Source organism: Fringilla coelebs, assembly GCF_963513975.1.
Source record: "Fringilla coelebs genome assembly, chromosome: 14".
Classification (NCBI taxonomy): domain Eukaryota; kingdom Metazoa; phylum Chordata; class Aves; order Passeriformes; family Fringillidae; genus Fringilla; species Fringilla coelebs.
The window spans coordinates 1630410-1644532 of NC_140040.1; the positions used below are offsets into that span (position 1 = coordinate 1630410).

Genomic DNA, 14123 nt, shown 5'->3' on the forward strand with positions numbered 1-14123 from the left:
TGCAGTTTGCTCGTGGGGACGCTTCTCCTCCAGTCCCATCGTCTACAGTGGTCAAAGAGTGGCAGCATCCTCTGGAGGACTCCGACAGCCCCAGAACCCCAGAGCTGGGTCGTCCTTCTCTTGACGATGTAGAAACAAAATTCTTAGGGATGGCTGTCAAAATATAGGACACTTGGGTCTTAATTTAATTTTTTAATTGTATCATCGCTCAGGCCAGCTCCCAATTAAATGAATTGTACGGGATTATTTGTGCAAAATCTTCCACAAAAAAAAAAAAAAAAAAAATTTGCTTTCTACAGTGTACTGCACCTTATGAATAAGACGTCTATGGAATGAAGTTCATCTCTTCAAGTACTTTGTACAAAGATAACACAGACACAGACTCAAAAGGGTCTGAGATTTGCAAGTATCCTTATAACCTCAGCACTTCTGCAATAAAGCAATTGCTCTCGACGATTCAGTCTGCCCAAAGCGATTACAATTTCAGTTCATGAAAATCATCAGCAACATCAAAGTTCTAGCATTTGCATGATAAATCAGGTGAATTAAAGTAGATTAGTAGACACAAAGCAAACTATTTCACAGAGGCTGCAGTGCAAGTTCATTTAAGCTAGACAGAGAAATCATGCTACACAAACGAATTTAATGCTTTGATAATTTTTCCCTTGCAAACCCCATGAAAGCAGCTGAGGATCACCATAAGTCACTTCCATAAATTATTCTGAAGTATCTCTTCTTAAAGGAATTTTAAAGCTGGTTAATTTTTGCCCAAAGAGTTGGCTGAGCAGGTTGTTCTGGGACTCGGCGCTGCGGTAGCTGGCCGGGCCGGCCGCCTTGGCCCCGCGGGCGGCGCGGGGGCCGTGCCAGGAGCCGCGCGGGGACGGCGCCGGCCCCTTGGCCAGCACTTGGTGCAGGCTCTTGCCCAGGATGGCTTTCCTGCGCTTCACGTCCCCGTTGGCGTGCCGGAGCTCCCCTTTCTTCTGGTTGTAAGGGTCCAGGACCATCTTCTTCAGCTGGGGGCCCGTTCTGGGCTTGGGGGCCAGCTTGCTGCAGTGCGTGTCCCTCCTGCCCGGGGACAGGGCGGGAGCCTCGGCGTTGCTCCAGCTGCCACGTTTGAGCTCAGCGGTGCTCTCGCTCCTGCCCGGGCACGGTGGCCGGGCTTTCTTCTTCTTCCCGTCTCCTTCCATGTTCTCCCGGGAGCCAGAGCTGCTCCGGTGGCTCAAGGACTTGTGTTCTTTCCTCCTCTTAGGGTGAAGCTTGCCGGTGGCTCTGCCTGGCTCTGCGTGGCCGTGTCTGGTGGTGTTGCTGGCCACCTCATCTCTGGGCTGGTGGCCGCTGGATTTGCCTGGGTTGCTGCCTTGGTCCTTGGTGCTAGTGCTACTGTCCTTAGCCTCAGGCATGGATTTCTGCTTCCCTGAGGTGGGCTGCTGACCCTCCTCGGGGCTGCCCACACCAGGAGCAGCCTCACTACCCACGGTTCTCTTTGGTGGCACTGCATCTTTGGAAGCTCTGTTGAGTGTGGGTGAGGCTGTCTTGTCCTTTGGGGGCAGGGGCTGGTGGGCACCTTCCGGAGATGCTGGCTTAGCTGCACCTTCCCAGGCAGAGGCATCACTGCCACTGGGGCTGCTCCATTTGTGGGTGTCCGTGGCTTGTGGAGACTCTGCCTTAGGGGAAGGAAGCTCTGAGACCTTCTTGGCAAGCTGGAGAAAAGGGATCCCCTCCATGGTGTTGGTGTCTGTGCCGGGATTTTCCGGGATACAGGCCCTGTATTCATCTTTGCTGCCTGTGCTTGTTGTTCTATGGGCATTGGCACAGCCATGTTTCTGGGTCAGGAGGGGAGGGGACACTTTTTGGTTGGTGGCCTGGTGACAAGCCAAGCCAGCAAGGTCCATGGGAAACTCAGGCGAGTCCAAGAAAGGAAGTGGTTTCCCATCAAAGGCTCCTTTCTCCAGCTCCTCGATGGACAGCCCAGCGATGTGGCCGAGCTCGGGGCTGCCTGCAGCAGCTGGTGGCAGAGATGGGGACAGGCAGGGCGGTGGTGGCAAGGGGTCAAATGGGGACTTCTCCATCTCGGCCAGGAGCTCCGAGAAGTCACCCACCAGCACTTCTGCTTTCACCGAGGGTCGGGGTGCTCCCAGATCACCAGGTGTTGTTGGGAAGGAGCCAGTGGGAACCTGCAGGCTGGAGCTTCCAGCTTCTACCAGCTGAAGGTCACTCGTGGGGTCCAGGTGGACTGGCGACCTGTGTGGGGTTGAGCTGCCACGGTGAGCCACCTTCCGCTTCTTGCTCGGTGGCATTCCCTCCCGGAGGGATCCGTCGTCCTTCCCCTTCTCCCTGCCCTCCCTGCAGGCAGCACCAGGCCTCATGACCCCTCGGAATTTGAAAGTCTTGCTGCTGCCTGCCAGGTGCTTCTCCATGTGCCGGTCGTACTGCTCCTTCTTGGAGAAGGTGTAGTTGCACATGCTGCAGATGAAGGACTTCTTGATGACGTGCATGACGTCGGCGCAGAGCTCGCAGGCGTACAGCGTGGTGTGCTTGATCTCCTGCTCCTCCACCACGCCGTGCTCCTGGCTCAGGTGGCTCCGGAGCTCTTTGGTCTCCTGGTAGAACATGGGGCACTTGTGGCACAAGTAAATCTTCTGCAAGCTGTGCACGACCAAGTGCCGCTGGAGCTTGAAGGGTTTGGGGAACTGTTTGCCACAGTGATGGCAGTCCCGGGAAGGATCCTTGCAGTCCGGGTGCATGGGGACAGATTTTGGGGCGTTTTCACTTCTCGCCGTGTGCTCTGGAGACGGGCTGGAAGATGCTTTGGACGAGCTGGGTGCAGGTGGCTTCACTTTGACACTGCTTTCCACGGGGTCTTTCATGGCCTTCTCCTGCTCAAGGGGCAACTCCTTGGGGCTCTTGCTCTCTCTGCTGACCCCATGCCGGCCGCCGGGGTCGCCGTGCCGGGAGGACCTGCTGGGTTTCCGACACATGATGGTGTTGAGGAAGTGTGTGACGGCGGCGTTGTCCTCCCCGAAGCAGCCCGGCAGGCCCATCACCGACTTCTGCGCCTGCCCCTTGCGCGCGAACTGCGTGGCGTGCTCCCGCAGGTGCTCGTTGTACATCCAGACGTCGGAGATCTCCTTCAGGCACATCCCGCACGCCCACAGCCCCGCTTTGTTCCTGGCGTGCTTCTCCTTCAGGTGGTCCCGGAGCTGCTCCCGGGAGCTGAATTTGCGCTGGACGCACATGTAGCAGGTGGGAGGAGGGGAAGGGTTGTGGGAGAGCTTGTGGAAGTCCAGCTCCCCCAGCGTCAGGAACCACTGGAAGCAGACTTTGCATTTGTACTGCTTGTCTTTGGTTTTGATGGTTATGTCCCCGCGGTTTTTCCCCAGTTTCCCATCTTCCAGCTTGCTCCTGTGCTTGCCCGACTTCGGCTTCAAACTCAAAGCATTGTCCTCGCCATGGCCAGGAATATCCTCGCAGGGGCTGAAGAAGCACACGTCTCTCATCTTCAGCTTTGCATTAAGCATCTCAATGTCGATGGTGTGAAATTCGGGCGAGTCCGAATCCCCGTTATCTTTGGCATGGTAGGACTCCTCTGCCAGGTCGGGGGGCTCGGAGTTCACTTCTTGGAGCGAGTGCTCATCCTCAAGGTCCATCAGAGGCTCAAACATGTCCTCGGCAGAGAGGCTTTCCCCCTCCTTCTCCAGACTGCCCCAGATGTTCAAGCTGGGGATGTTGTCCACGTGGCTGTTTTGGCACAGGAAGGTCAGCATGTTGTCCTCCAGGTCAATGTCCTCCTTCCCTTGGTCGGTCACCTCCTGGTCCAGCCTCAGCTCGATGCTTTTAGATCCATCTGGAGCAGCACCTCCGCCCTTTGCCTTGCTGCCATGACACATGTTCAGCATCAGGGCATCGTCGACGGAGATGGTCTCGTACTCACAGGGGTCCTCCCTGGTGACACACAAGGAGCTGGAGTCGCTGAGGTCAGAAGCCAGGCGGATGGTGAAGAGGTCGATGGCCCCTGCTGGCTGCAGGCTGACCTCGGGGACAGGTTTGGGTTTCTTGCTGCGCTTCCCATACACCCGTGTGCACTTCCTCCGGACAAGCTGCTCATCCCTGGGGAACAGCTGGGAGAAGGTGGAATCATCATCAAAAAAGCTCTGGAGGTCTGAGGCGGCAGCGCTGTCCCCACAGTGCTCCCTGCCTGGTGGCACATCTGCCTTCACCCACCGCTTTGGCTCTGCAGGAGGAGGGCTGGTCCCCGGCGTGCTCTGCAGAGCACCGTGCCCAGAAACATTCTGCGTGGTTCCCAAATCATGGTTCTCCAGCAGCAAAGCCCCTTCAGCAGGAGTGTTGGGACCCTGCAAGGCACCACTCCAGTTCCTGGTGTCACTGCCTGCCACAGGACTGTCCCCTGTCCCAGCATCCATGTCCTCTGTGCCTTCAGCACCACGATGCTGCTCTGTGCCCACCTTGCCCCATCCCTTCGCCACTTGCTCCACAAACCCGCTGATCCATTTTTTGCAAGCCTGCGTGTCTTCCACTGCACCTGGATCTTCCACTGCACCTGGATCTTCCACCTCCCCACGACAGGTGACTGTGCCTGTGGCTGTCTCCTTGCTGACCATCTCCTTTAGAGACCCCATCCTGCTGCCCAGGTCTTCCTCAAGCTCAGCTGCACAAGAGGACTCTTGGGGTTTTTGGGAGTGCTGGGCTGTGCTGGTCCTGTTTTGCTCCTCTGTTGAGATGCAACCATCTGGCTCGTGCAAAGCCTCCACGATCCCGGGCAGGCTGGAGCTGAGGGCAGCAGGACCTGAGCTCTTCTCCAGCTCACAGGGCTCGTTCCTGCTGGGAAACACCTTCGCTTTCCTTCGCCTCACTTTCCTGTTGAGCTGCTTCTCAGAACTGCTGTTCTCCTCACCAAGATCTTTGCTTTGGCTCCTTCTGCCCTTTTCTCCTTTCCTGACCTGCCATCCTGAATCCGTCCCAGTCCCTGCCTCTCCCAATCCCCTTGCCTCCGGGCGCGGTGCCTTTGCCTTCACCTCCCTCTGCAGGACACGTGTGCGGTGCAGCTCCTGGGACATCTCCAAGGAGATCACGCTGAGGTCGCTGAGCACTCTGCTCACCACCTCCTGCATCTGCGTGCTGGGCTCTTTCTCCAGCTCTGGGAGTATTTTCTTGGGAACGCGTTCAACGGCGGAGGCCAGCGCCTGTGAGCTGCAGGTTTTGTCTTTGACTGACGCCTTCAGGCTCCTCCTGGTCACCTTTTGGGCTGCTTTTGATGTCTTGTGTGCAGGAATCAGAGGAGTCTTGCTGGGCTGTGGCAAACCACCATTCTTCACCTGGTGCTTGACAGCTTTGTGCCTGGTCAGGCCGGGCTTGGACCGGAAAGTGGCTGAACAAATGTCACAGGTCACCGGGAGTGCATTGGGCTTTCTTCCTTTGTGGAGCTCATTTTGGGATGGGTCTGGGGTACTGCTGGGTGTGCAGTCCTCTCCTTGGCCCATGCTGTTTAACACACAGCCCCCAGCTTCTGCAGCCCCATGGCTTTTGGAATTCTCCCCTTTTAAACTCTTTCCTTCACTCTCTGTGGTTTTGGAAAGACCAAGTCTCACCTCTGCTGCCCCTGGAAACTCGTGGCCATTTAATTCAGCAGGACCAAGATCTCCAACCCTTGTAAGACCTCTGCTGATGGCAGCTGACATGTCCTGAATAGCAAAACCGTTGCACAAAGCCTCTGGTTCACTTTGATGCTTATGCCTGACATGGGAGGAGTTCTCAAGCTTGTTCTCTTGGTTCAGGTTGACCTCCCTTTTGTCCGTGGGCAGAAAATCCTCTGTGGGCTGGGTTGGATAATCCTGGGTTTCTGGAGGGGTGGAGTTAACGACTGTGTCTATGATGGTACACCCTTGGTTTTCTTTAATATTTGGCAGCACAGCACCGGTGTTTTTGGGCACCTCCTTCCCAAGACCCTTTTGGTGGAAATGTGGAGAACAGGGAAGAGAAGAGTCCTTCCCAGGAGGTTCCTGGGGACCACCCATCTCCAAGGCAGAGCCCACCAGACCATCACCAAGCAGCAGAGTGCAGGGTCTCACTGTCCTCTCTCTTCCAGATGATTCACACCTACCCAAATCCCCATCAGGGAGGTGATGAGGATGTTCCTCAGCCGCTTCTGTCGGCACAGCCCCGCAGTGATGCAGCGAGGGAGGGAAGGCGGGTGCCCCTTCCCGTGTCCCTTGCTCTGCTGGGCTCATGGTGTGATGGATGTGATGGCTGCCAGCTTCAGGAGGACAACTCTTTGTTACCAATGAACTTGGTGTTGCAGGCAGGGAGGAGCTGCATTTCTTCTCATCTGAGAGCTGAGTGCCTAAACTGGGGACCTCTTCCCCCTCAGCCCCACTGCTCTGCAAGCACTTGAGGTTGGAATATTTGGCTGGTGAGAGCAGGCTGGCTGGAGATTCGCCCGTGTAATCACAGCCATTGAGGGACAACTTGCCATTCCCTCCTCTGGGAACATCTGCACTGACTGTGCTGGCTTTTATCTCCGTTTCCAAGCTGTGATCCTGGTGGAGATCCCCCTCAGAGGGACCAAAGGGGCTGACAGGACTTGTGGGAGCACTGCCTGGGGGCTGTGCCCTCTTCCCCATCCAACTCCTTTCCAGCCTCTCTCCCTCTTCTCTGTCCAGCATTTCTTCCTCGAGCAAACCACGGCTGGGGTGAGATTGCTCATGTTTCCTAAATGCCAAGGTCGTTGTGTTGTTATCTCCCTCCTGCTCTTCCCTGAGTTGATCAGCTTTCCTTCCCTGCCCTGGCAGCGAGGTCACGGCGGTGCTGTTGGGTGGTGAGAGGTCATTACGCTCCTGGGAAACACCATCTGCAGGGATATTAATGTCCCTTGGCTCTGGGGGTTCATTTGCTAAGTGCTGCAGCTCTGTTACGTTATTTTGCAGCTCCGGCTTTGCCAATGTGGATTTTTTTGCATGGCAAGAGCCCTCTGCATCCAACAGCTCCAGCTGCTCACATCCACTGGGAGAAAGCACCTCTCTCCCTGGAGCAGCAATATTTCCAGTGCTGCTTCCAGCGGGGAGATCCCCTTCCCTTTGGGTCTGATCTTCTCCTTCCAAGGCAGCACCACTCTGCTCCTGGTGCTCTGTCTGGGCGTGGGTGGTGGCAGAGGGGTGGCTGGGAGCCAGCAGCCCGGGGAAGCACGGCATCAACAGCTCCTCCTCGTTGTTCTTCACCGTCCGGGCGACGAAGAGCTGGAGCTGCTGCAGAGGGTTGGCAGAGGCCTCCTGGGATGCCCCCATCATCTCCTGGGAAGGGATGTTGCTCTCCTTGGGCACACTCAGCATCTCAAACAGCAGCACTTTGGGCTTGCTGGCTTTGTCACTGGGTGCAGGGCTTTGATAGGTGTTGGGACTCCTCCTCTCCTCCATCTCCTCCACCAGCCCAGGCCCACCACCACCCCCTTTGGGATCCACAGCATTTTTCACTGTTTTGGGGGGCTCAGTCCTGCTTAAGGGTTTTTCTTCTGTATCTGGGACCTCTTTGAGATGAGGTGAAAAGGCGAGATCCAAGGCTGGGGCGGGGCCCTGCTGAAAGCCAAACTGGGGTTTAGGGTTTGGAAGACGAGCATCAAACTTCTCCAGCTCTTCAGGATCAGTGTCTGCTTTCCCTGGCACAGGGAAGCCCTCGGCCCTGCACTGGCATGGCAGGGATGGCAGGGGGTCTTTGGTTACTTCTGCTGCACCCATGGTCTCAGGGAACACGGAGTCGGTGACAACAGGAGGGCTTTTTGTCGCGGGGCCGGTGTAGATGGGAGCCTCTGTTTGGTCAGTTGTGCTCGAGCCAGGCAGACTTTTGGAAGAAGACCCATTTTCCCTCTTCCTGAGGTCACTTTCCTCAGTGGCCTCAGCTCCCTGGAGCTGCTCACTGCTGTCTTTGGAGCAGAAATGGTTCGTGGCCAGCGGGGCTGGGATGCCCATCCCGGTTTCCAGCGAGCCCAGCTCCAGCGGGCATGCCCAGGGCTCCCTGGGTCTGTCGTAGTCCTCACGGGCAGTCACCATGTCTGGCTTCTCCCCTGCCAGCCTCTCCCCAGCGCAGAGGCTCGATCTGCCCAGCTCACCTGCCAAAAACAGCCCTTTCTCCTGGCCTGCCTCTGGCTCTCCCGGCAGCACCGGGAACCGCTCAGTCCCCGGTGCTCGCAGGTGGACAGCCACGTTTGGCTCGGGTTTCTGGAGGGTGACGGCCACCTCAGAGTCCAGCTTGCTGGTTTGCAGTTGGCTTTCCAGCTCCGTGACCAAGCGCTTGATCTCCAGCTCGTCATCTGAAATGTTGCTCATGAAAGCCACGCTGTAATCTGCGATCCTGTCTGCCAGCGGCAGGGAGAGCTGGCTGCTGGGGACAGCTCCTTCCTCGGGGAACTTCTTGGCCGGTGGCTTCTCCACGGAGAGGCTGTGGAACTGGGTCATGTCTTCTGGCAGCATGGGAGCCACCTCCTCCATGAGGGACCAGTCTTTCTCCGGCAGGAAGGGCGGGTAGGGCTGCTCGAAGGGCAGCGGCTTGCGGGGGGCACCCCCGGGACAGGGGAACGGTGTCACATATCCGTCCTTGCTCTCGTAGGGATCGAACTCGGAGACGGGCAGCTCACCAAATATCGACGAGGAGTCAAAGCTGAGAGGGGAGGACACCTTGCCCTGCGGCATCTCCGTGGAGAAAGGGGAGATGCTGGAGTGTTTCTGCTCGAAGGAGCTGGCGCTGATGTCATCCCGGCACAGGTACATGTTGTCCATGGGGGAGGAGCCCAGGGCTGGAGGCTTTGGGAAGAGGTTGTCCTCGTAGTGACCGGGAAGGCCTTTGGGATCAAAAAATGCGTTGTCACTGCTGGCATACGGATCGGGCGTCTTGGCAGCGAGCATCATTCCCACAGCATCCCCCCCGTAGGCAGGAGCTGCTGTGGGATTGGGATAATCCTTCTGAGTGTCACAGAGCCCCTGTCCCTTCGTGAATTTGATTCCTGCTTCCGAGCAGGCGGCACTCCCACGGCCAGGACTCGATTTGTCACTGCTGTGGGGTGGAGCAATCACCTCCTCTGTGTGGTATTTCAGCCCTTCACTTGGGAAAGGGGCAAACTGGTGCCTCTGGTGGTCCACGCTGAGCTCAGGAGAGCCCTGAGCCTGTAGGGTGGGCTCTCCTGCCTCACCAGGAAGCTTTGCTGCTCCTGTGGGCTCTTCCACACCCTCCTTAGAGGAGAAGCTGGCAGGGCTCCTGCCTGGGGTGGCTGTGCCGGGCATTTGCCTTTCCTGGGGCTGTGGTGACGGCTCCTCCTTTGCACAGTCCATGGCAGCAACATCTGGTTCAGTACTCGGCCGTGTCCTGGAGCCTGCCAGCAAAGGTTTGGCTGAGCCAAACTTCCTGCTCCCCCTGGGAATGTCCTCTTTGCTCTCCTGGCTCGTCTTTGGGCTGCTGTGCTGGGGAGGGCTGAGGGGAGTCCTTGGCACATGGGCTGGGCTGCCCGAGCGCCTCCTCCTCCGGGTGCCACCCTTGTCACCAGCCCCACCAGCGCAGAGTGGGCTCGTGCCCATCTCTCTGGGCACGCTGTGGTTGCTGCCAGCAGATGAGTGGCTGCTCCTCCTTCGGGCTCTGGCAGCACAATCCTCTTTCTCAGCATCCCCCTGACTCAGGACATCCCTGTCCTCCCGTGCCTCTCTTTTCTGACCGTCCCTTTTCCGGCTGTAGCTCCAGGCTGGATCTTTCTCTCTGGCCCTCTCACTTCTGCCCAGGCGTTTCTTGCTGAAGCTGTACTTGCTCCTCCCCATGAATCCCATGCCACGCTTCTTCCTGCCCCGGGGCTTGCTGCACTCTGCTCCCTCCTCATCCGAGTCGGACACGTAGTCGTATTCCCTCAGCCCACCCTCCCTGGCGGCTGCCACTGGCCTCTCGGTGGCCTGGGGCCACTGGGCCTGCTTGCTGCTCTTCACCTGCAGCTTGTGGAGCTTGTTCTTCTGCTGCACGATCTTGTGGATGAGCTCCTTGCTCCACGTCCCGCTTCGGGGCTTCCGCTTCTTCACGTCCTTCATGGAGAACCGCGGCGGCTTGGAGCTCTTGGCGGCCGTGCCTGGCCCCACCTCGCTCTTCATCGGAGGGTCTTGGCCGGGTTTCCTGGGATGCTTTTGGCCGGAGGTGCTGGCTGGTGGGACGCTGTTCTTCCTGCCTGCCCTCAGCCTGGCTGTCCTCTCTGCTCCCTCTGCCGCGGGATCCGGCTCCTGCGGTGCCACCCTCCGTGCCACCCTCCCTTTGTGAAGGTGCCGCTTTCCTGCCCCCCTCTTCACCTGCTCCCCACCTGAGTGGCCATCTTCACAAAAACAGCCAGCCTTGGCCTCTCCTGCTGCCTTCTCCTCCGCTGCCTGCCTGGATTTGCTCTCCGAGGCCAGGCCTTCCTTGGCCTTGTGGGCCATGCCCCCGCCAGCCGCCTTCACGCCCGGCAGCTCCTCATCGGCGAAGACGTCGATGAAGCTGCTGTCGATCTCCGGGTTGTCCGACTGGTATCCCAGGCCGTTGAGGGCCTCGGTGATCAGGCTGTCCAGCTTGGCATCGTCGATGTCCAGGTCGGAGGCGCTGAGCGGGAGGGAGCTGGCGGCCAGGCCGTGGAAGAGGCCACCCTTCAGCGCATCCTCCTTGCCCTCGCTTTTGCCTTCCCCGTCCAGCAAGAAGTCGTCGCTCTTGTTCAATGCCAACAGATGTCCCTGGGGGTCTGGAGAGAGCACCAGGCCGGGGGGTTTGGGGGGCTCTGGTGGGAGCGCCTTCCTCCCCTCGGCTGCACGAGGAGCATCCTTGGGCTCCGCCTGGGCAGCGGGGTGGGAGGCACAGAACTGGCGGTGCTGCAGGAAGGAGGACAGGTTGCTGTAGTTCTGGTCACACTGTCTGCAGGTCAGCAGCACGTCTAGCTGGTCCAGGCTGGCGCTGCTCAGGGAGGTGGCCAGCAGGTGATGGGAGGAGTACGGTGGTGGAGGCTGCTCCCCATCCAGCCCATCCGAGCACCCTTTGGCCACCTCCCCGCCGGGTTTGTGGAACGGGCTGCCCGGGGCGCATTTCAGGAGGCTGTCGTCTTTCAGAGCATCTGGAGGGAAGCTGAAGGACTTGACAGAGTCTGGGGGGTGGTAATGAAGCGAGCCGGGACTCAGAACCTCGGAGGGGTGGAAGGCTTTGTTGGCATCCTTGGCATGGCAGGGGTGCTGGAAGAAGGGCGAGGGGGTCAGCGCTCCGGACATCTGGCTGTCCTCGAAGTTGAGTGGGCTGCTGGACATGGGGGACAGCGACGAGCAGGTGCTGCCACACGTGGGGTTGGGGACAGGGGACGGCAGTGGGGACTCGCAAGGGGAGGCAGCTGCCAAGGCTGATGGTGGCAGGACCAGCCCTGAGCCCGACGAGCTCCTTGGGGGAGGAGGAGGAGGAGCTGCTTGAGCCATAGTGTAGAACAGGGCTTTGCTTCTCGAGTCACAGGCAGGAGACCCTGGTTCCTTCCCACTCTCAAAGGAGAAAGCTCCCGTCACGCTGGGATCTCCCCTCTGCAGGCTCTCTCCTGATAACAGCTTTTTGCTGTGGTACCCTGGAGAATTGCTTATGGGGGGCCCTTTCTGGGCTTTCCCGCTGCCCTGCCAGTCCGATGTGCCCAGGGGGAAGGGGAGCTTCTGGCTGCTGATGTGTCTCGACAGCTCCAGCCTGTTGGCACCGGGCACTGCAGAAGGGAGGTGCATCTGCTGCCAAGGCAGCCTGGCATTTTTCTGCCTGTGCTGCCTCTGCTCGGGGCCAGACTGGCACTCGAATGAGAACTGGTTTCCAACAGGGTTTGAATAAGGTGCTGAATTCTGGTCCATGGGAGAAAACGCCTTCGTGGCACCTTCCCAAGCTTGCACAAGCCGGGGGTGGGTGGGTGCCGTAGTGGGAACGCTCGTCTCGAAAGGCACGGCTCCCGCGCCGCCGCTGCCCGCGGGGGAGCTGCAATAGGCCTTGCTCTGAAAGTGCACTTGGGACAGGGACTTTGGTGGCACGGCCCTTCTCAGGGGGCTGCTCTGCGCCAGCAGCCGCGGGCCGGGGACGCCGTCCTTGGCCGAGGCTTGCCTCTTCCCCACCGGCTTTGGCATGGTAGGCGAGTGTAAACTAGACGGAAAAACAGCTTGGTTTTCTTGGAAAGTGCTTGGGTTTTGGTCGATAGCACCAGACGACGGGAGAGCACCAGTGGGCTCGGCGGGATGCTCGGCCCTGCCCTTGCAGCAGGGCAAGGGGCCGTGGTGCAGGGCCGGAGGGGGCGGCGGGTGCAGGAAGGGCGGCGGTGGCGGCGGGGGCGCGGGCAGCCCGTACAGCCTCCCCTCGGGGGACACGCTCTCGTAGGAGCCCCCGCCCAGCGGCTCCTCTGGCCACTCTCTGGGGGACGAGTGGAAGGCGAAGGCAGCGGGAGCCAGCTGGGCGGTGGCGGCGATTCCCACGTCCAGGTACTCCTGGCTGCTGCAGAAGGGCTCCTTCCCCGCCTCGTGCAGCAGCTGGAAGGGAAACTGGCACGGCAAAGCGCCCAGGCCGTGCACAGCGGCTTTGCCGCCCTCGGAGAAAGAGCTGGGCTTCTGCACCGAGATCCCGTAGGTAGCACCGGCAAAGCTCTTCTCCGGGGAAGGCCAGGACTCGGCCCGGTTCGCCTGGAACTCTAAGTAATGTAGCTGCCCATGGGTGCCGGGGCTCTTGAGGGGGATGCCGGCGGCGGGGGGCTGCCCCTTGGGGCCGAGGCCGGGGCCGGGCTGTGAGGTATAACTGGCGGAGGTCCGGCCGCCGGCGGCGTCGGGGAAGCAGCGGCCGAAGGCGATTTCCTCTGGCCGGAGCTCGGCGTCGCGCTGGGCGATGCCGGGCACGTGGAAGCGGTAGCTGCCGGCCGCGGGGGTCACCTCCGGCTTCTTCGGGGGCGTCACCTTCTGCTGCGGGTAGGCGATGCCGATGGCGGGGCTGGGCCGGGCGCCGGCGATGCTGAGCCGGTAGAGCTGCTGGTGGCCCCGCTCGCCCTTCGCCGAGCGCCGGCCGCGCTCCCGGGCCCGCCCCTTCCCCGGCGAGGACAGGGGGCTGCCCTTGACCTCTCCCCAGGTGCTGTCATTGCCGAACTTGGGCTTGCACTGGAGGGATTTGAAGTCGATCTTCCCCGCTTGCTGCGGCCGGATCACGGCTTCCCGCTGGCTGTGGGGCTCCTTGTCCTTGGGGCCGGGGAAGGGGGATGTCCCCTCCCCGCCCAGCGCCCTGCCATCCTTGTCCCCGCAGCCTTCACGGCCAAAGTCCTTGTCAGGCTCTTTGGGGCCGGCCTCAGTATCGCCGATGGTGTAAACATGCTGGGTCTCTCCAGTCATGATACCGAGGAGGGGACAAGGCTACAGAGCCCCGCTGTCCCGTCCCGCTGCGAGCTGCCGTGCCCCGGTCACGGGCATGGTCCCCCGCCGACGGGCACCGGCGCGGGCAGAGGGGCGGCAGCTCCCCGGGGCCGGGCTGCGGGCGGGTCCCGAGGGCCGGCGGGGCTCTGCCGCATCCTTCAGACCTGCAGCGAACAGGAGAGAAGAGGGGAAGGCTGGGTGTCAGTCAGGGAAGGGGCCAGAGGAGGCACGGGAGAGATTTTGGCCCCTTCTCTTGGACAGCGGTTGGAGGAGGGGGCATGGCAACCCCCCCCGGGGTGAAGCTCTGCAGCTTCGGGCACTTCAAAGGATGCTCAGAGCAGTTCACCTCTGGCAAAAGCTGCTGAGGAAGCACTTTTTTTTCTCCCAGGAAAGCTATTTCTGGGTTACTTCTTAGCAACATAAGCAGAAAAAGATGACAGAAGAGCTCCACCTACGGATTAGTGGGAAGGGCTGTCGGGATGGGCTGGGAGAGGCATCCTGGGAAGGGCTCTCTGTCCCCATGTCCCCGAGTGCCCGTGTCCCTGTGTGCCTGTGTCCTCATGTTCCCGTGTCCCCAGGTCCCCGCTGCTGGAGGGAAAACTAAGGGAAAGGTTTTTGCTTCACCACTTTCCCCCTGGAGCTGCCCCTCATCGCTCTGAAATCCTTGGAGAAGGACTTCACCACCCTCCCTGCGAATTGCCCTGGAAATTTTAGATGTTATTAAGGAGG

The 14123-nt window shown here is 59.8% G+C and overlaps 1 protein-coding gene across 1 annotated transcript; it reads right to left on the reverse strand.

Moving 5' to 3' along the window:
• Positions 1-716: 716 nt before the first annotated feature.
• ZNF469 (zinc finger protein 469) lies at positions 717-13373 on the reverse strand (the record flags this gene model as incomplete). The annotated part of the gene is made up of 1 exon (XM_084215034.1): positions 717-13373. The coding sequence occupies one exon, from the start codon at positions 13371-13373 to the stop codon at positions 717-719; it is 12657 nt and encodes a 4218-aa protein (XP_084071160.1).
• Between the last annotated feature and the right edge of the window lie 750 nt (positions 13374-14123).